This window comes from Coptis chinensis, chromosome 5 (genome assembly GCF_015680905.1).
Source record: "Coptis chinensis isolate HL-2020 chromosome 5, ASM1568090v1, whole genome shotgun sequence".
Classification (NCBI taxonomy): domain Eukaryota; kingdom Viridiplantae; phylum Streptophyta; class Magnoliopsida; order Ranunculales; family Ranunculaceae; genus Coptis; species Coptis chinensis.
The window spans coordinates 75,962,692-75,986,135 of NC_141460.1; the positions used below are offsets into that span (position 1 = coordinate 75,962,692).

Sequence of the window (23,444 nt, forward strand, 5' to 3'; positions counted from 1 at the left end):
AGATACGATTTCAGTACAATGGGCAACATGCTATATTGCCTTTCAAGAAAACCTAAACAGACAGGGAGAACCTCTCCTTTGTGCAAAGTGGTTTTGAGATATTCAAACCTACAAGTTGAGAATTGAAATGTAGTAGTTGCTATAAATTGATTAATTCCTATACTTGTTGGGTATCCATGTCATGCTTGGCTCATCAATAGATTGGTTAAAATTCTCTCAATCGTGGTTTGCTATATGCTTGAATTTATTGTCACAAAGATGACATTTTTGTATATCGTTGTGTTAGCTGTCGCCCAGAACCAAAAATGCGTCAACATTTGAGACAAAGTAATCCGATCACCTAAATGTATATATGTTGTGGAATAAACATAAAAAAAGTGACTTTGCAAATTGCAACACACACAAACAAAATGCAATTGAGTACATGGGTCTCTGGCATGTGGATCACAGGCCATATATAGTCAGGCAGTCGGCCATAGGCTTGTGTATGGCCCAGAAATGTCAATGGGTCAAAATATCAATACTTTCGACAATGTCAACAACACTGTTTAGACTGATACTTTGTAATACTTGATTACACAAATTAATCAACACTCCAATTAAACATTACAAATGGCAGATTCAAATAAAACACAGCTGGAATACTTCGACAATATGTGGAAACTTGAATCCCAAGCAACACTCATTTCTTACAATCAGGTGGTTACTTCTTCTACTTCTCTTTAAATGTTGACTTGTAGTTTCATTTTCTAGGGCTTATATGTTGATGTTATCTGTGAAGGGAGAAGATGGTCGACGTGCTTTGATATTGGATTCAACTATTTTTCATCCACAAGGTGGTGGTCAACCTTATGATACTGGTTATATTACGAATGCTGTGTCAGATTTTAAGTTTCTTGTTCAAGATGTTAGATTGAAAGATGGATTGGTGAGAAATGCGAGAAAAAAAAACTTTGTTTAAGTTGTTTGTGAGTTTTATGAGCTGGGTGTTTTGATTTAGTTTTTTTTTTTTTTAATGTTTTTGAAGGTGTTCCATTATGGGGAGTTCAAGGATTGCGGCGGCGGTGAGTGTGATTGGAAAATTGAGAAGGGTTTAGAACTTTGCTTGTTTGTTGATGAGCAGCGTCGTAGTCTTAATTCAAGGTATGACTTGGATTAATGGCTATAAGTTTGCTTATCATGGAAAATGAAACTAATTAATTCGAAAGTCAATTTACAAATTTGGTATTTGTTTGTTTGGACACATGGGATGAAATTGTAACTTTCCCGTTTAGGTGGTTTAGGCATTTATCAAGGCTTGTGGCTGTAAAGTTGTGTTTATATTGACTTTGTTTCATCTGTTTGTACTTTATGCAGGCTGCATTCAGCTGGACATCTTCTGGATGTATGCATCCGAAATGTTGGTTTGGATAATTTAGAGCCAGGCAAAGCTTACCATTTTCCTGACGGGTATGATTTTATAGCAGTAGTAAATGAATGCTTTTTTGGATTTTGCCAGTCTCACAAGTTTATACCAAATTAGTGATGAAGCTAATGTTAATGTATGGAGTTGATACTTGTTTTAGACTACCTTTCGTCTTACTTGTATATGGGTTCATGACACGCAGTTCCATACTATATCAGACATTAAATAATAGCTTGCGACTAGTAATAACAGTTTCCTTGAAACAGTTTTGCAACCAAATTCGTTAAAATAACAAAAAGGATAAATAAAAAAAATAGAAAAAGAATAAAGAAAAATTAATATTCGTCAAAATAATACATCGTAGTTTACTAGTATTAAAAATGTATTCATCCAATTAAATCCTCTTTGTAATAGCATGGTGAATTGCTGATGAATACTCACAGCCATAACAAAATTAAAACACGAAGCTCTTGATATATGACAGAAGGAATGAAGAAGATCATGAGAATGCTTGTAGCTTTTCGATTAAGTTGCCAAGATTTAGTGATACGTTGAATACCTATTTATAATTGTAGGGCAGGTTTACTCCCACTTTAGACCACTTCAAATGGACTGCAAAACAACCAAAATGGAAGTTTAAAACAGACACTGGCTTGCTTCGACCTTTGAAGAAAGTAGTCACTAGCAAACATTGTTGTCAGGCATTTATATGTGAATCTGAGATATAGAAACATCCTGTTTTTCTGCATTTTATTCTCCTTGGCTTGTGGTCTTTGTTCTTCTTTTTAGTGATCTTCCTCAAGTCTATTACTTCCTCGAGTTTACGTGGAAGTTTTCTTACCAAACTCCCTATTTTTTATATATTGGGACACCCCAGTTCCTTCTAGATTATGAAATTACACATTCCGTATTGTGGTGGCCATAGTGCTGATATATATACTCATCTTTATAGATATCTTTTTAGGGTAACTTAAAAATCTTTCATAATCAGCTTCCATAGACCATATACTGTTGACATATATGAGTATTCCCGAGCCTCTTCTAATATATTAATAAAATTGACTCTTCACATAAGTTCGAGCTTATGGAGAAATTGGGAATTCAAAATATACTTGTGACACCCCTAAATCCCAACCATATACTGGGCACCTTAGTAGCCGAGGATATGAGTCACCATGAAATATCACATACCAACCATTGCCTATAGGCTCACATGATTGCCACGAGTACCTAGCTCAATAGATCCATACATAAAATAGAACCAAATGAAAAAACATAATTAGGAGAGAAATAACATGATAACATATGAATCATAGTTCAAATAGAAACTTTATTCCCATAAATAGTCTATCTCCTCTCCTGTAGTGAGACACACTCACTAACAAAATGGTTACCCAAATAGAGTACACTAGGTATATGCTCCAACCCAACACGGGTAACATATCCAAAATCAATAATCGAAAGACAACTGGACTATCCATCTGGGACCAGACTCCAATCATCTAACTATTGCTGTCACTAAGCGGCTTTCCGTGGTTCATCCCTTCCGTTACCTGTAATAACTAAAGAAGAGGGTGTCAACGCGCCGCATGTCATCTAGTTCTTGGATCCCCTTCTCAACTGCTCAGGTATGAAGTTCGACACATACAAGAAGTGGAAATATGCATACATATATAATAGTATGTGACCGTGACTCCGTGAGCATAAACAATGGCATATATATCACAATATGCATGCGATCAACACGAAAATCTACATAAGAACTTAGGCATGTTTTCAGCCAAGTCTTTTGTAAATAATTGATGAAATTTTTATTAAGACCATACGATTCCTAAGGCAACTATAGGATGCTCTAGTCAGCGTGTGACTATGACACAAATATCAACGAGAAACTAGAAGAATAGTTGATATACGACTAACTAGTTAGGTCGACTAGATAAATGGGTCCACACACAGGGGCGGATCTAGGGGAGGCGGGGGTGGCCCCCCCCCCTAAAAAATAATTCAGTCGAAATTATTTCATCCCAAATTAAATTATTAGTTAAAATTTATACTAGCAGCCCCCTTGATTCAAAATCCTGGATCCGCCCTGTCCACAGTCCACACATAGCCAAAGTTGAATAGTTGACTCACGACTTATAACTAGGTCAACATACGACTTATTAATTATGCAACTTAGGAATTAATGGGATGATTCATGTTCAATCATAATTCCCAAACCAATGTCCAACAACAAATGGGTTGATATATAACCCAAAGTGTTGTTAAATAAGAAATAAGGTCATTAGTGATTTTACCTTCTAGGTCACCCAATTAGTCTAAAAGGTTCCAAATAGGTCTTAAACATATTTATGGAGATAACAGTACGCTACGATACACATTTGTGTCATTTTAGAATTTTTTGGAATTGGTTTGGACATAGTAAATAATTTATTTAAAGATATGAAATTTATTTAAGTGGGAGAATCAAGCATGTAGTTCCTATGTTCATTCTAAGAGAATGAGAAGATAATTCAAGTGAAGTGATTTTAAAATTCCAATCCAAGTAAGTAGTGTTCCAGCCAATTTCACCTTGTGGTTTTATCTCTTGTTTCTCTAGCCACCAAACGTAGAAGACCAAGGCTTTTCCTTTATTTGTCCACTATTTTTATTATTAAATCCCAGGGGTGCAAAAAAAATTCTTAAAGAGCAGTGTGCACCCATTCAGAACAAAGTCATTTTTTTGGTAAAGGTGCATAGGAGTAAACATAGTGCTTATGAAGCTTCTTGGGAACTTGAGGAAGATATGCGACATGATCATACACAACTTTTCTTAGATTTGGTCTCACGGCGACATGATTCCTTTTTAGAGGGGGAGGGGAATGTAACGCTCCATCTATCATTTGTTATTGATTTTATCTATATTATTAAAAATGTGTAGTGATGTATTATTTGATTAATAGTATCAATTAGTAACATTGCTAAGTTTATTTTGTATTTTCGTATTTTAGATAACATTAGACTTGTTTGAGCCCTAGAGTGCACTTTGGTGAGACCATGAAGTTGGGCGTAGACCCAAAATATCTGTTCCAGTGTGATTCTCCATTGAATGGTTGTGCACTACTCTTTAAGAAGGATATCTGCACCCTTAGGCTTTAATAGTAAAAAAGGTGGGAATGTAAAGAGAAAACACATAGTCTTCTATATTTGGTGGCTAAAGAAACATGACATAAAACCATTGGGAGAAATTGGCTTGTAGATTTCCTACTTGGGTTGAAATTTCGAAATTACTTCGCCTTCTTTGTCTTTACAAGGCATGTCTCTTTTACTTGAAATATCTTCTCTCTCACTTGAGGATGAATGTAGGAACTAGGAACAACATGCTTGGTTCTCATGCTTTTTGTTTTAACTCCATGATTGTGATATATGATATATGTTAACTCCATGATGTAGAACTTGATGTGACTGTTTGAAAAGCTTGCTTAATTTGTTGTTAAATTCGAATCTAGTAAATTAGGGTTTACATGTTTCTTTGCTTAGATTGAATTGAATGCATATTTTGGTAGAATATAATGGTAACATATTAGTTACTATTGATATACAATGAATTGGAATTCTTTGGTGCGAATTTCAAATTAATTGAAAAAAAATTAAAAGTGACTCCTCTAACGTGATTACTTTTGGTTTCGAAGGTTTCATACGACCTTAAATACCCGTGATTGATCTGAACTTTTTACTGTAGGTAGAGGACAGATAGTCAAACATCTGTAAACATTTTAGATTCATCTGACATGGCCGATATTTTAAGTAAATTATTTACTGTTACTTTTCATAATATTTTCTGGAAATTCTAAAATGACAATTATCTCCCCAGGACCCCTGTAGGTTCCCAAATATGTTTGTTAGGGTATTTTGACCACCATAAACATGTTTAAGATCCATTTGGAGCCTTTTAGACTAGTTGGGTGGTCTAGGAGGTAAAGTTACCATAATGCCCCAATTGTCTATTTAGATGTGCTTTGATCGCTACCTTATTTCTTATTTCCGAACACCTTGGGTTGTATATGAACCCATTTATGATTATACGTCGGTTTGGGAATTATGATTGAACATTAATCACCTCCTTAATTCCTGAGTTGTTATCATATATATTGTTTGGTTCTATATTGTGTACGGATCTATTGTGCTAGGTACTCATGGGAATTATGTGAGCCTATGGCGAGTGGTTGGTGTGTAATATTTCATGGTGACTTTGATTCTCGGCTATTAAGGTGGCCAGCTAATGGTTGGGATTCAGGGCCCAACGAGAAGATGAACCTATTGGGTTTGGATCAGTATAGGACTAGATGATGCAGGAGGATGGAGTTTCCAAATTAGTTATTATTATTAGTTCTATTTTAACCAGAGAATAGTGTTATTAGTAGTTTCTATTTTGGTTTCCAATTAGAATTAGGAATATGGTTTGTTATATAAAGGCATGCCTTCATTGTAAGTTGGTTATTATTGAATATTAATTCTTGGAGAATTGTTCTTCTAGTTTGATAGTATAAACCCTAGTTTTAGGTGTTTCTTTTATTAAAATTAATTGATGTTTATCTATTGTTGAAGCTTCCGCCAACAAGATACATCACTAGAACTACGCAATCAAACCCCAGTCACATGATAGTCCAGTCAACAAATTTAAATTTGAAGGATCAAAACTCAAATGGTAATCCATGTTTTAAGAATTGATGTGGAGATGAGACGTGAATTGTCTCTCTCAGTTGCAAGATCTCTCTATCTGAAAGTTTTTATGACTCTAGTCTCTTTGCCAGTCCCTCAAATACTGCCAAACTCTTTGAAATTTGTCATTGCTTTAATAAAACACATTTCTCTTCCATCTTGATTGGTTCATGCATACTTTCAGGCCATTTGTCGAGTATAAAGGTACGATTTTACAAAGTGAATTGCAAAAAAAACAGAAGGAATTAGAGCTAGATGCAAATGCACTAATTGCTAAAGGAATGAAGGTATGAACTGAATACTGTAGTGAATAATGTTGTAACATTATTATTTTCTCTCTTAAATTTTTGCAAAATATTGCATCTGAGTTGTAGGTTTATGCAACTATTTTATCATATGAAGACGCATTAGAGTCATGTGGTGGACAACTTCCTGATTACATTCCCAAGGTCAGAAGTTATGAACTTGTACACATCTCTCTTTCAATATTTAGTGACTCATTGCCAAGGAAATTGTTGATTCTAAAAAGGAGTGGTGTTCGTTAGTTAATTTTCTTGCTCTTGAGTTTCACAGTAATCATACTTAGTTCCACCTAAAGTGTTCAAAGGTGTTAGATGTCATTATTAGACAACTATCAGTTGTATCGAAAATGACTGAATTCATAATCTATGAAGCACGGACACTCCTCTAAGGGCAACGTATTCGTGTCAGACACGTATTCAACACCGACACTCCCTGATACGCCTCTGACACGTGTCAGATACTCGATTTGGAGTGTCGGATTTATTAATTAATTTATAAAATTTCCGACACTCCATGGACACGCTGGGGACACTTCTACATTTTACTCCAAATTTTAAAAAAGGGATTAAAATACTTACAAGAAGACATGACTTGGTAGGGGTTTTATTTCACTCTTGAAATAAGAAGGAGACACAATGCACAACTGCACACTTTTAATGATTGCCAAGTCCTTTTTAAGTTTTTATATATATTTGTTATGAATCTTCTGTAATTGTTATTTCTTTCGTTGGCATTAGCTTGCATTTTTGGACATATATGTTGTTTAATCTTTTAGAGTTAGACATGTTCAAAACTAGTTTTCATATTTTGATTTAAACTTTGTGGAGAGGGTTAAATTTCATGACATATCCATATATATATAATTTTTCTTTAACATGTCCATGACGTATCTATGTCCTACTTTTTTTAATAATGTCGTGTCCGCGTATCCGTGTCATCGCGTGTCGGTGTCCGTGCTTCATAGTTCATAATTGATTGAGGCTATACTTCAAAAAAGACAATATTAATTGTATTGACGATGAGAACATTATGCAACAATTATAAAATATGAGACATAGTTTGAGGTAAGCTCGGTAGATCTTGTTTATTTGAAATGAATTTTTGAAGAATGATTTTGAGGCAAGTATTGTGCGAGTTTTATTTTGAAAAGATATGCTGAGAGATTGTCACACTCGATTTTTTCCTAGAATCCGAATCGACAACAAATAGATATTTACTCTATTTCTACGTCATCCAAATCCTACAAATCCCGAGGCGTGAACCGAGATTGTACCTTTTTTATAAACAGGCATTTAATTACAGCTATTTTTTTTTTTTTTTTTTTTGTGGAATAAGAATACTTGCATAAATCCAAAATGAATAACCTCCAAATTACAATCATCCTGATATGTCGAGGAACATCAAACCGAAATAAAGATAAACAAGAACGTCTCAACTTATTAACTCAAAATCCAACATACAATAAAAAAGGTAGAATATTTAAAGAAAAACAACTCCTAAGCAAAGGCAGCTACTTCAACTGTAGCTCCACAATTTTCCAACTCAAATAGCTACTACTGCTGTGGTTTCTACGAAGGGTCTAGGTTCTATAAGGAACATACCCCCGAATGGAAAGCAAACTGGAGTCAGCATTAAAAATGTTGGTGTGAGTGCTCTAAATGCAATGCATGCTCATGATAGTTCATAACAATACACATTATCACCATGAAGTTACGTATACCATGTCTACATCATTCAGCTCACCAACTGACAAGAGAAACTTAGTTTCTCTTAACGTGCAATCCTTGTAGCACATACCAATATAATACATAAAATTTAATATAACATTGTAACCAACTATCTAAATACTAACTTGAAGAAATATACAATACCTTAGCGCCTAACAGTCCAAAGTGGGCTTCATCCCTGCAATAAGGATTCTGTAGCCCACCCTCCTGCAAAACAGAGTTAATTCAATAATAACAATAAAATATAAAAATAATGTCTCAAGTATTATATAAATTATTAATACACTTTTTAATTAAGATCCCCCCCCCCCACTTATGATTTATTAAATTATCTTAGACATTTTTTATATTTTCTAAAGGACCATTTCCCATTCCCGCACTTTGAACTTGTGCCGGAACATGCCCTGCCCAAGCATGACTCTCATTTACACCCAAGTCCATTACAACTAGAAATGCAATAACACAACGGACGCTTGGACACATGTGAACAATCGCGTGAAATACCAATAACATGTAAATCCATATAACCAAGGTTTACGTCACATCTCTTAGTGAGACAAATGACATTTAGTTTCTCCCCTAAAAGATGGAACCTTGCCATACATTTTAATCATGCATTTATGTCACATCTCACAATGATGGAATGCGTCATAAAATATCATATGAATCCACATATCCAAGGTTTACGTCACATTTCTTAGTGAGGCAAAAAACATTTAGTTCCTCCCCTAAAAAATGGAACCTTGTTATAAATTTTAATCCCGCATTTACGCCACATTTCACAAGGATGGAATGCGTCATAAAACATATCCAAGCCGGCATTTACATCACGTCTCACAAGGATGGAATGCGTCATAAAACATATCCAAGCCGGCATTTACATCACGTCTCACAAGGATGGAATGCGTCTAAACATCAAATGTATCCTACCCACATTCACGTCACATCTCCTCGAGATGGAATGCGTAATCACCATGAGTATAGGAAATGTCCATCTTATTCTAATAGTGTTATAGTTTTTCGAATGATTTCACATCCACATAGTATATATGTTATACAAAACAAAATAAATTTCCATGATCAGCAATACTTTCTATGCAATATTTCTTATAACACACTCTCAAGAGCGACAGTTTGCACAAGCTCAATCAATTTCCATGTTAATATTCAAATAAACCGAGGTTATACTTGCGATGTAAATATACTAATTTCAGGCAGTAGCAAATCATGCACAATGATCATAAACAACAACCCATTCAATAAAATTAACCATTTTCCATTCACAACTTTATCCAAAATCAATAGTCTCGTATTTCAATGCCTCGATTGACATCCCACCGTCGGATAGGCCTGCAATATTAATTGATATGACTACTGTGTATTCTAAATATACATATCAAATTTGAGGAAAATCCAGTACTGGGTCATTCTTCATCTACGCCTAAACGTATGACTGCACAGCGCAGTTTTCTGGCGTAGTATATACTACGACCAGTCGCACTTATGTGTGCCTGGACATAAACTCCACCGTTGGATCTGTCTATAATGTACATATGTCAGAGTTCAATGTATCAGGTAACTAAAGATTAAATTTGAGAGACATCCGAGTAAGAAAAGATCTCCATCTGAACATAAATAAAAGACTATGCAGACAAGTTTTCTGGAATAATGTTTATTGTTAACTGTTCATCTTCTTCACAAAACTCTATACAATTCATTAATGGTTTTATACTCCCAATATACAATCCATATGATCACACATAACATACAACATATCCTATTTCTATGAAAACAAAAAAATAAAGAAATATAACTCACCTTATTAAATCTACAAGATGTAAACAACTAGGAATATCAATAGCGCGGTGAGCCAAATACTTTGCCTTCCCCTTTTCTCTTTTCTTCTTATCTTTTATTTTCTCCTTCGTTTTCAGTAGGGTTTTTCTTTTGAAAACGGGAGAGAAAAAAAAAAAAAAAAAATTAGCTACGTGAGTTATCCTTGATAACTATCCCATGTCTCTCCTAGTTTTGCTAAACCAAAATTTCAAAATTTTTATTTTCTATATTTTCGAAATTTCCAAAAATTATATCAATAAATAAAACTAAATAAATAATAATACCACAATTAATACGAGGTTTTACAGAGATAGTTTACAAACTTGATCTTTTAATTCTAATAATAAGGGGTAGGGGACCTCTTTAAAAACCTCGCTTTAAAAAAAAAAAAAAAAAAAAAAAAAAAAAAAAGTTTACAAAAATTATTAATTGACTGTGCTTGTGGCAATCAAAGGAAAATGGCCAGCTTAAATTTTAGCATAGAAAGACTGGTGTATAGTTAAATATTCAAACCAAGTGTAGGGAAGGATAATGTAGCTTTCGTCTCTTTACTTATATGTGAAGAGCAACGCCTACGAAAAGCTAAGCAGCAAACTATCCTTCTTGTGAAGAGATAACTTTTAGGGACTCAGCATGGAAATGCTTGATGGTTTTCCAAGGGTTGGTGGGGCTTCTTCATTCAGGTGTATGTTTTGCGAAGTTACACTAGAAAGGCAAAGATTTAAGGTCTAGCTGTGCATGTTTATTTTAGCTTCATCTTTGTTCACTATGACCTCTTACTGTATGTCAACACAAAATCCAGGATTGTTCTTAAAATAACTAGTACTTCTTATCCAGTTATGACTTCACCTATGCAGGGAAGCTCTCCTCGAATATTGAGGTTGGGTAACAATCCTGGCTGTCCTTGTGGAGGGACCCATGTTGCTGATATTTCAGATATCAAAAGCTTGAAGGTACTATCAGTTGATAACCACTTTTTTTCATTTCTCCTTTCTTTGTTATAACCCAAGTAACATGGACACTTCAATACTTCTTATTCTTGAAAAATTCCGTGTCTGATACGTATCTATGTTCACGGACACCTTATGCATATGATTTCAATCTCAGGTTTTTGTTAAACCCTACAAGACTAAGAAATAAATCTATTAACATAGTCAATAACTCCATGATATCCACAGTCCCACTTGCAAAGTACTTTATTTGTAAAGAGACACTTTATAATTAGGTCTTGAGCTTGAGAAATAGTTGAGTTACTAAATAATAGTAATAGTTTTTACAGTTTTACTTTACTATGTCCCCATGTCCTACTTCAAATAGGTCGCCGTGTCGGACACTCCGTATCCGTGTACACTGATACACATGTCCGTGTCTATGTAAGTTAGATTATAGCCAATGATGTGGGTAACAATTTGAGTTATTTGTCATCACAAATGATAACTCGTCTATGTTGAAAGAAAAGATACTTGATAAAAGGCATCATATCTATTTTCTTATGAATGCCCTACATGGTAGTTGCACACCTTGCGACTTCTATAACATATGATCAATTTTACGGCTTCTGGGTAGTTTGGTATGGTTCAAGCCTTTGAGGCAAGAATATGTTGTGTGGTGGCTATAAAAGAGCTCATAGTAAAGGGTTGAACGACTAGCGATGTGTCTGAGAGTGACCATTTTAAATATATTATGAAGCTTTTATAATGTAGAACATTAGTCGAGTCTGTCAGTGTCATAGGCGTGCGCCTATGTTCCCTCTACATTTCATGGGCGTGAGCCTCTTAGTTGAGTCCAAGCCCATGGTTCGAGTCTATTAGTTAGTTGGACACATGTCGTGTTCTTATTGGTTTATGCTTTTCTAGGTTTACTTTAAATAACGGGCTTGTAGTTAGGGTTTCGGTAGTTGTGTTTATGTGTGTGATTTGTGATTGAGAGATTCAATAAAAGAGTGATTTTTAGGTTGTCTTTTAATTGTGTTTCAATTAAAGTGTAGATTCAATTAAACTGAAGCTTCCGCCAGTAAGATCTACATCATTTGGTATCGGAGCAGATTAATTCCAGGGGTTACTATTCGCGATACTATTCACCGAAAACATTGTTCACAAAACACTGTTCATCGGGTATTATTCACCGCGTCACTGTTCACTAAGTTATTGTTCATAGCGAATCCAATTTTATTATTGTAGATCAAGATATATCTACAACGTCAGAGATGAAGAATTCATAGAGAACTCATGGATACATATTAACCCCTAGAGTTCGGATTGCTCGATTAGAAGAGTTGAAAGAAATGTTAATGCAAAACAGGTTTGATCGATTAGAAGAAGCGACTAGTCGATTGAGGGAGGCTATGGTGGAGCTTTTGCAGCCCAAACCCCTCATCGTTGGTGGAGCTTCTATAGCCCAATGTAAAACACCGGTTGTTATCGATGACAACAAAGAGAAGGAAGGAACTTCTGAAGTCGTTGTGTTGTGTCTTGCGCGTGATTACAAATGCCATCAGCAGCAGCGCTCACCACTATCACACTATGGACTTGTGACAAACAGGTCCAAGGAAGCCCACACACAAATTCTTTTGGGACGGCTTTTACTGAACATCAATTAGTTGCTGGAACGCCAATACGACATTCTGAATTTGGGACTCCTATATTGTAATGGGTCAAGATTTTTTCGGGACGGTGGTTATGTGGATCCTTTTCTGCCCAACATTGAGACATTTTCTCTAAGGCAAAGCAGAGAAATACAATGCACATTTGTGACATCGTGGTGCATTATTCCCTTTGTGAGTAGATACAAAGCCAAAACTCGAGGTCGAATTCCTCCAAACCCCAAGAGGGTGATGTATACAAGAATGAAGAGTTTTTGCATATTGGTGGGTTTTCACGTCAACAAGCTTGTGGACAAACTTCTTCAACATGGGGAGAGTGATGTAGAACATTAGTCGAGTCTGTCAGTGTCATAGGCGCAAGTTCCCTCTACATTTCATGGGCGTGAGCCCTTTAGTTGAGTCCAAGCCCATGGTTCGAGTCCATTAGTTAGTTGGACACATGTCGTGTTCTTATTGGTTTATGCTTTCTAGGTTTACTTTAAATAACGGGCTTGTAGTTAGGGTTTTGGTAGTTGTGTTTATGTGTGTGATTAGTGATTGAGAGATTCAATAAAAGAGTGATTTTTACGTCGTCTTTTAATTGTGTTTCAATTAAAGTGTAGATTTAATTAAACTGAAATTTCCGCCAGTAAGATCTACATCAATGCTGACTTCTATAACATATGATCAATTTTACGGCTTCTGGGTGGTTTGGTTTGGTTCAAGCCTTTGAGGCAGGAATATATTGTGTGGTGGCTATAAAAGAGCTCATAGTGAAGGGTTGAACGACTAGCGATGTGTCTGAGAGCGACCATTTTAAATATATTATGAAGCTCTTATCTTCTCAATTTTGTCCTCAGTTTGTTCACACTGAGCTCCAAGTGAGTAACATAATATTTCATGTCCAGAAAAATACTATTTAGCTGTGGGGTAAGCAGACATATTTTAATAAGCTTAGGGCCCATATCAGGCTCTGAAAACTGTGTTTCTCCATTGTGGAATATCTAAAATATTTTCACCTGTGAAGTATGGTTTATGCATTCAAACTTCAAACAATAAGCAGAATACCAGATTATTCTTTACTGGTCACTACCTTTGTATCTAGGCGTATATTTGTGTGTGTGGCTTGTGCTGTTTGCGCACCAATGACAACAATAAAAACCAAGAAATGGAGTACATCTTTCCTTGCCTGTGCAAAATAGAGTTCGCTATTTTTTTGGGGTTTGCTACTATTATTTCGTCATTTCATGTAATATATTCTGATACGTACTACATGTTCAGGTTTCACAGATTCGAATAAAGAAGGGGTGCACCAAAGTTTTTTATGATGTCGGCATCTAATCATTCTACTTGGCAGAACCTGAGAGGAAAATGCATATATCCAAAGTCTAGAAACAATGGAGTACTGATATTACATACTGGTTGAAGCAGTTACATGCATCATTATCATGCTAGCTAAGTAGTTGTCACACCCCAAATTTCCAGACAATATTTAAAACAATTATATTTAATTATCTGGAAATCCAGGGTGAAACAAAACCCAAAACCCTGTTATCAAACACGATATATACAAAAACTGAAATCAAAAGAAACGAAAAGGAAAAATCCTTAAATCACATTATTAAACTATAAAGAAACTAACCAACTCTTTGAGAAAATCTTAAACCGTAAGACCCAAAGAGCAACTCCAAATCACGCCTCCTTATCCACCATTTGACTCTACCATCTATGTTCCCAAGAACACACTCGTTGCAAAACAAAGTAAATATGGGTCAAGAAATGAATTTCTTTGGTATGAGTAGACTAACAACAAAATATATATAATAATCTTTCAAATGAATAAATATAACATTACAAACAATTTCAACTTGGAAGACAATATAGTTTCGTTTTCCAAAAAAAGCGGTGTAGTTTCTTTCCAAGTAAGATTTCACCCCCAACATACAAATTTCAAGAATCTCATATAACAAGATTACTTCGTCATTTCCACTTTCCAAAATAACTCACAATACAATACCACTTACATTCCATTTATTAACTGCATATATGATAACCTAATTAAAATGAGTTTGGTATACCTTACCTTTAAGCCAACACGCCGTCTTAGAGTAGGATATTTGCGTCCTCGCAAAAAGATTAATAGATCCTACCCTCCTCGCCAAAACGAGTTAGACATCACAATAAAATGATTTATCTCAACCGGTCAAAATTTCATTTATAACCAAACCTCATTTAAGACATTTAAGTCTAATTGATATGACTGGTTCGTCTCTCGCGATATTCGGGAATACCACTTATCATAATACCTATATCAAGGGTAGTCATTCATATGACATCATTACGTCATAAAGTTTCTGCGTGCATAATCATAGATCTCGGACTATCACAAGTCATTAATAGTTTAAGTAATAACATATCAAGTTATAGTCAATTTCTGATCACATAGAACTCACAATCATTTATTAGTATTATTCACCGTCACACTTTATATCCATAGCATCACACAATTCATATATTTTTACTTTAGTATCACTCGTCTACTTATGAGAACGAGAAAAAATCACAACCAAGGAGTACATTCATCCCTTGTGAGTATCAACTCATACAAACCACGTAAACATTTCTCATAAGAAATTATAGACATCATATGCAATAACTCCATCACACGTAAAATCAATATTTTTACTTTGCTTATTAATTATCTTGTTGACTCCTTTATTCAAAGACCATTGACAACCTTTAGTTCTTACTCCACGATTTGCACTACACACATTTGTCAAATCACACATATATCCGTACCACTCACACCGAAAAGTACCACTCACAAGACATATGTCCCAAGCGGGATATCGCCTCCGTGAAACAAACTTTCATCTTGTAAACTCGTAACTTGTGAGTCACAACCATCTCGGGCTTTCCATACACATAATCACAAAGCCTCTTTTGGGCATAACAAAATATCGGTCATTCATGGCACATTCAATGAATACCTTGGGTCATTCCCCACATTCAAGGAATACCCATCATAACACTAACGGGCCATTCATGGCACATTCAATAAATGCCCCGAGTCATTCCGCCACATTCAAGGAATACCCAAACCTACATTCACGTACATTCAAGGAATACGACCAACCCGCAAGGCGAATACCTTAGTTCCTCTCTAGGGCAGTCCAAACTATTGGGTCATTCATGGCACATTCAATGAATACCCGGGTCATTCATAACACATTCAATGAATACCCATCTATCACATGACATCACAAGTCATAATATCTCATTACCAAATCCTGAGGCGTGGAGAGTTCTAAAGATGTGGGCGACACATTAAAATATTATTATCACTTATAATTATACTAGCATTACTCATGTCAAAACAGACCACACATGCAGAGAGTCATTTTCACGCGTCCTTAAATATCCTTGAATGTAAACAGACTTATAATCAAGCAAATACAATTTACATAACCACACTCATATACACAATATCGTAAACAAATAATTCATTAGCCCAAATTCAAGTCCACACACACTAATGTCCAAAACAGATCCACATATATTAAAGTCTATATTCATATACAACTTTTATCTCACATATATATATTTATGTAGTCTCAAAACAACAGTAATTTCTAACACAATCACATAATTACCATACAAAACTAATATATATATATTATAGATATAGTGGCTGCACTTTTGTTCAAAGCTGTCTACGTATCCAAATCTTTCTGGATTGGAATCAAGCCTTCGTAGTTTTTATCAGCCACATAGTCAATGCTATAGTTTTTCCTACATTCATCCAAATGACATGTAACTTAATTATTTAGAAACTAAGGTATGTAGGTATACTTTTTCATGTAGAACCCGAAGTCCCAACCTCAGCCCATCTAGAAGAAAATTTGGGTCAAAAACGGTAAAAATCCTAATCTTCAGCAAATTAGATTTCTGACGGACTATCTTCCAAATGGCTCAACTCTTTCCACAGGTGTCCAAACGAGACAAGGCTTTTTGTGTTGAAAAGCTGACACACAGAACTTACTTTCTCATGTTTTACAAAAACACTCAATCTCATTCTAAATGTTCGATAACTAAGCTCGAACACAGTGCGCAGAAACTGATTTCTAACGCACTGTTTTCTGTCAGTCAAACTTCCAAACACCATAATTAATTCCACGGGTCTCGGAATGCGATGAGGCCAATTGTAATAGAAAGCAGACTTCCAAATCTTACTTTTTTATGTTTTATAAAAATTCTAACTCTCACCCTAACTATTTTAAAACTGGACTTGAACACAGTGCGCAAAAACTAATTTCTGACGACCTTTTTTTTCTGTCAACCAAACTTCCAGACCTTATATTTATCACCACAGACCTCGGAATGCGACGAGGCCAATTGGGTTGGAAAGCAGACTCATAAAACTTATTTTTTCATGTTTTGGCGAGAGTTTGAATCTGAACCTAACTATGTGAAAACGTGGTTCGAAAACAGGCACAGATCCGGATTTCTGCAGTCAGAAAATTCTGACGTGCTAACTTTCGAACACCGTAACCATATCCACAAATCTCGGAATGCAACGAGGTCGATTGGGTTGGAAAGCAGATTTCCAGACCTTATATCTTTATGTTTTCCTAAAATTCTAGTTCAAACTATATCTAAATCAAAATTTAGTTCGAAATCAGACCAGCGATAACACTCGGTATTCAATCATGGAACAGACAAAGATATATTCATGTATCTCAGTCAAACATATCTACTTTTGACCACATATCATTCAATTGTATATGAATTTACTTCACTCTGTAGCTGTGTGTAGAAATCAAACATGGTTATTCCCAGACGGTGGGTTGTATTCATATAAAAAAAATATGTGCATCCCATAGCTTAATTTCCGCTCTCTCCAAAGTTTCCATTCTATACAATATGATGGTTCAATTTTAATACGGTGGTTGTGACACTCAAAAACAAAAAGGAAAGCACCACACAAACCTATTTCCAAATATTTATATATATGCCAGCCACCATTGACTATAGAGAATATACCCATGACTATTTATGCATAACCAAAGTAAGGCTTGAGTTCGCAAGAATGCCAATTAAATCTTTTTGACCACATCAATATTTTCATTACAAGGTTCCAATATATAAAATAAGTAAATAATTAATAGAATCATATGATTATCAATCAAATAAATTTTTAAAGAACATGTTTAGACTATTCACCCGAGATTGCAAAAACATTAGTTAGAGTCTGGTAAAGAAAATCGGAAAGTGATGCTGCACCGAAGCCGCCAATACCTCTTCTTCTTCCATTTTCTTTTCTCTTTGTTTTTAAACCTAGAACTCTCTCTCTCTTTTAGAGCACGTCCCTTCTCTTTTTATTTTTTTCTTTTTCTTTTAAAAAAACTCTCCCCAAAAACAAGAACGAGTGTTTGGTAAAACCAAAACACCCGAAACCCCCATCCCTTATTTCCAACAACTACTAATCCCACTTCCCACGTTTTTATTATTCTATCTTTATCTCTATTTTTATCTTTTATTTTTATTATTATTTAATTTTATATATATTTAATAAAAATGGGAATGAAAAATAGGGTTGTTATGGTAGTGTACTCGACAGAACAAAACTGTAACTTGATGTGAAGCCTACCTCCCCTTCTAGCAGAGCCAGAGAGTAAAGTAAGAAAAGAAAATCACAGGTAACATGCAATATAGACTGCATAGAAGCAGTGTTAGAAACAAGAGAGAAATTGTAATCCATCTTAAAAAGCACCTAGTTTTTATAGAACTAGAATAATGGTGGTTTCTTCAGTCTTCCTGATTTTCAGTTTATAGTAATCATCAAGGTAGTACATGTCTTGATCAGAGTACAGATAAAGGGGATTAGTTGAAAGAACTATATTCTATTACAGGTGATAAACAAGTTGGTCAAATAAAATATCTCATTCCATTACTTGAAATTATCAACTTGCAAATACGTTGTGGATTAAGGTTTTAAAGATAGACCTTTTGTCCCTATACTAACTTTGCTTAGATATTGACTTGTGACATCATGGTTTTTATTTGTAACGTTTTTTATATGTTTTAACTTTTAACTGCTATTAGAGTAAGAAAATAAAGCGGAGTATAGCTGTTAATGAAAATTATTACCATGAGATGCTAATTGAGGCCTTAAAAGAAAATTCGAGACAATGGTGGCTGAGACGAAATGAATATGGCATACATACATAAGGAATTAGTTAATCGCGACTTGAGGATATATCCTTATTCTTATATTAAAGAGTACATATTCTCCTGCAAATAGATTCCAGTTGACAATTCTACATTGCAGACTTCTGTGCTACTGTGCTAGAGTATGAGTATCTGCTCATTACTCTCCATTTTTTTCTGTTTTTTTCCTGGCCCGATTTCATAACCGTTCATAAGTTTTGATCGTACGACGATGAGTTCCGCCGTATCTCCAATATGTTTCTGGTTTTGGGGAATCCAGTGATATCACCATTCCTACTTGGTTAAAAGGAAAGTCTGAATTCACCAGGTGCATAGTCCACCTCCATAAATTATGTTCTGACTTTAGCTCTCCTGAAATTTTTTGCCGTACATTGAATTATTGGCTAGGACTCATGGAGAGTCAGCCTGAATCTTGAACTTAAATGAGACAAATGAGGATTAATTGCGTCATATCTGGTACACAAGCTAGTTAGCTTTAAGGGGAGGATGCAGCCATGTTTTTTCTCAATAATATCATTATGGACTCTGAGGACAATCCAAGACAAAATTGAGATTGGTTCACAGAAAGCATAGGCCATGCCAAACTTTAATTTACGTACTCGCATTCATTTCAAAGTGCGAGTCTAATAACTTTCCACGCCCAAAAGAAGTAAAGACCATCTTTAAAGAAAACAAACTACCACACAATGAAAGGTAGTATAAATGAAAAGAGAAAGCACTCCCCATAACATTACTTCTTTTACCTTTTTAATATGGATCATACATATACCATTACTCTTTCATTCACTAGCAATCTCATCAAACATAGGTTCTTGATTCTGCTTTGACTGCCTATTCAAACTCTAGAGTAGAGCGTTCTTAGAAAGAGACTAGATCATGTAACAGCTATTTGCACTCGCAAGAGGTGGTTAATTCCTGTGTTTTTTTTTTTGAAATACATATTGTGACTTTATTAATATATGAACGAGTGGTGTAACAGGGACACAGTAGAAGTTAGAACATCCACTTGCCAGTGTAGGCGACTACTAATTAAGTAAATATTACGTTCTCATGTTAAAAATAACCAGAGGGCAAATCTGTTAACCAATCACCTTTTCCTCTCAAAATAGCTTTTAGCTTCTATCTGAAAAAAAAAACAAAAAATGAAGTAGCTCAAGTGCTTAACACAGACTATAGTTGTTACATTCTTAGACCAAACAGAAAATGGTGACCCAAATATATTACTTTCTACACAGCATTTTGCTATGCTAGCTCAACAGCTGATAAAGTCCTCAATAACATTTTATGGAACAAATATGTGAACATGCAATACATCCTTCTGAGGTATTTTTCTATTACATCCTTAATGTTCGTACTTTTGTAGTTTCCTTTATTGAGTTTGACTATAATTGACCTTAAAAATAGTTGCAAGCAAGTTTTGTTTGCCAATAAAATAGCACTTTGGACAACCTTAAAGGTTGAAATCTTAATTAAACACTAAAAATATATACACATTAAAGCGCATTTTCATGCTCCAAATTAACTGGTTTTATGGTTAAGTACAGTGAACCTTAATCTACATTAAAGGGTACCTCCTACAAAGATAACTTTAATTATAATATGATGCCAACTTCACTGCTAACGAGTTTGGGGGAAAATCATATATTCAGTCCGTTATTCACTCCACTGTGAGTTTTACAAGGGGGTGATATACTAGCTGGCTAGTTGCTCACATAACACTCTCAGCTCTATGTACAGTGATCCAAAATCAGCTCACATAATGGAGCATGCACTTGCTTCCTCTTCATCACAATACGTATCATCCGCCACATCCAAAGGCTGTGATGGTGTGTATACGTCTGAGTACGTGTATGGAGATGGGCCCAACTGATATAATGCAGCATTATAGCCATTGCTAGGATAGGTCATATTGTAACTAGTAGTATAAAGAGGAGGACCATAGGAAGGAAGATCATAAGTTGAATAAGTGTAGACTTGTTGAGGTGTAGGGCTGAGATTAACTGAGACCGCTTGCGATGGTGATCCAGTAGAGACAGGTACAATAGAAGTTTCTACACCGCTCGGAGTATTGTTACTATTTTGCCCTTTCTTTCCCTTCTTTTTCTTTTTTTTACCAGCACCAGTTTTCTCAGTGGGCGCATCATTTCCACTGCCCTTCATATCCACTCCACATGATGATGACTGATTCCCATTCTGTAAATTCTCCATTATCTTGCCATTAGTTTTTACTGTTATCCCACCAGCTTCACAAGGTTTTTTCTCTACTTCATCATCAGCACTGTCTGTGCTATCTTCCTCACTAGTGTTCTTTGAGTCATTTTTCTCTCCTTTGTTCTTCCCTTTGCCTTTTTTCTTATCTTTCTTCTCAACTTTTTCTGGCCAGAGTTCAGCATGCTTACCTGTTTTCACTAACTTCTTGATCAAAGTGTCCGCATCAACATCACCAGTAACAATGACTTTATGTTGCTGTGAATCAATTGTTGTTGCATAAACACCTGAAAAAATGTAAACAGAGATGAAAAACTCTGATCAAGAATAACAATATTCTTATCTTACAAGAAAAACCATGTTATGATATAAGGCTTAAACAGTGAGTTTTGAGATGAAATGAAGTAACTATGAAATAAAAACAAATTTTAGTTTGTGTTAGTTTACCGTACGTACCGTCTATGTTCTGCAATACTTTCTTGACTTTTCTTTTGCAGCCTTCACAGTGAATGGAAACTTTCAAGGTCCATTTCTAGAAATAACATGAAAACAGATTAGAAACATCAAACAAGTAAATATTGATAACATGATGATGAGAAATTAATATAGTTTACCTGATATTTCAAAGGTTCAGAAGCTTCTTCAGGGACTACTGTTGCCATCTCATACACTTTGAAAGAGTGGTGTGTGCTTGGTAGAATGTGTAGAGAGAGTGAGGGAATGCTCTTTGCGCGTACAGAGGTTTCTAGGAACTGAGACAAGATATATAGAGGGAGAGAAAACACTAAGCTAGCTTTAAAAGCTTTGTACGTGACAAGTGTGGATTCTCTAGACCAGCAGTTGAAATACTTTATTTACCTCCACTTGCAATTTTATGCTCAATTGGTTCTTAGGAGATGATCATTATTGTGCTTGACCTATAAGCAGTCTTACATAATCGAACATCACGGTGATTCTCCAATCCTAGAATAGATTATCGAAATAATATTGTTTGAGTATTTGTGACGGAGTGATATCCTCATTCAGGAATATCAAGCACGTGTCCAGCATAGCGGAAATACCACACCGACCTCTGACTTAGTTTCCTGAACTGCCGTCGGAGCGACCTACATCATCGAAACACATCCACGAGCTACGAGACCGTTCTATAACATGTCGACTCGTACACTTTCATACAGAGCGTTCTACATTATGACTCAACATATCTTCTAGAAGCAATCATTACCAAACCCTTACTTACACACTCTGTTTCCGCAAATTATGAACCACTGTAACCACTCCTCATCATTACAGAATTCTTCCTAACACCATTCTAATACTCATTCTCGATTTGAACCATACATTTGTGTTTGTCATTATACGTGTTGAAGAGGGATCCACTTTCACCATCTATAAATACCTCCCCTATGAACTATGCCAGACCTGACTCTTCTCTCCCCCCAGAATCGAGAGGTAGATACATGGACAGTTCGCTCAACAACGAACTTGGTCTTTCCAATATTTAATCCCCTTCTCATCTTAACCTTGTATGTAAGGGAATACCAAAACACTCATTTACATTGGCGCCGTCTGTGGTCTCGATTTCTTGAGAAACCACTTCACAAATCCTAAAACCAAAAAGAAAAATCATCAAGCCCACGAAGCATGGCAAGCCCCGAAGCTCAAATCCAGAGTCTAGCATGTCAGTTAGGTACAATGAATGAGCAAATTACCCTGCTCAGGCAGGAGAATGTTACTTTGCGGGCGCAAGTGGACACACACAATGTACCAGGTGCCGTAGCAGAGGACGGCATCAATGAAGTAAATCAACAGCTCAACGAGCTTTCACAAAGAATAGATCAGAGCGTAGTCAAGAAAGACGCTTCCCAGATCATTCAGAAGATGTTAAAAACGTATCGTGCATCCCCTTTTGCAGCTGAGGTACTTAGCAAATCTTCCCCTCCATATTTTGTTCAGCCCACTTTTGCAATGTACGATGGCAACACATGTCCAGGTCAACACGTAGCTCGCTATATTCAAAGCCTCACACTCTATAGTGCTCATGAGTTCGACCACCTTCACTGTCGCTTGTTTCCAGCCAGTCTTAAAGATGGCGCGCTCGACTAGTTTTTTTCACTCGAGCCAGACTCGATAAAGAACTTCGAGCAACTCACCGATCTGTTCGCTAGCCAGTACGTCCACAACAGGCGTAAGATAGTTGATCTTGATTCACTTTTCCAACTCTCCTTAGGTGAAGATGAAACTATTCGCGAATTCTTAGGTCGGTTCAAAACCGAACTGTTGGGCATGGAAAGCAGTCTCAAAGAGTCTTTCGCCACATTGACATTCTCCAACGCCTGCCGTGTGCGTAACACGGCGCTCTGCAGATCGCTGATGAAAGAATGTCCAAAAACGTTGTCCGAGCTATGCGCTCGCGTTGACAAGTACATCAAGTTACAAGAGGGCCTAAAGC

The 23,444-nt window shown here is 35.8% G+C and overlaps 2 protein-coding genes across 3 annotated transcripts; one reads left to right on the forward strand and one right to left on the reverse strand.

The window, feature by feature from the left end:
• The first annotated feature begins 482 nt into the window (after positions 1-482).
• On the forward strand, positions 483-14,129 carry LOC147498949 (threonyl and alanyl tRNA synthetase second additional domain-containing protein). 2 transcript variants are annotated; one of them, XM_086560787.1, is made up of 8 exons: positions 483-699; positions 782-928; positions 1,028-1,143; positions 1,357-1,449; positions 6,291-6,393; positions 6,481-6,555; positions 10,830-10,925; positions 13,835-14,129. In XM_086560787.1, the coding sequence occupies exons 1-8, from the start codon at positions 613-615 to the stop codon at positions 13,892-13,894; spliced, it is 777 nt and encodes a 258-aa protein (XP_086416913.1). In that variant the 5' UTR covers positions 483-612; the 3' UTR covers positions 13,895-14,129. The 2 variants fall into 2 exon arrangements, with proteins under 2 accessions (XP_086416913.1, XP_086416912.1); XM_086560786.1 differs by having other exon boundaries at positions 497-702.
• Positions 14,130-20,217: 6,088 nt separating this feature from the next.
• LOC147498950 (uncharacterized) lies at positions 20,218-21,957 on the reverse strand. Its single transcript, XM_086560785.1, has 3 exons — positions 21,607-21,957; positions 21,449-21,524; positions 20,218-21,279 (listed from the first exon to the last, which is right to left on the reverse strand). The coding sequence occupies exons 1-3, from the start codon at positions 21,652-21,654 to the stop codon at positions 20,537-20,539; spliced, it is 867 nt and encodes a 288-aa protein (XP_086416911.1). The 5' UTR covers positions 21,655-21,957; the 3' UTR covers positions 20,218-20,536.
• Between the last annotated feature and the right edge of the window lie 1,487 nt (positions 21,958-23,444).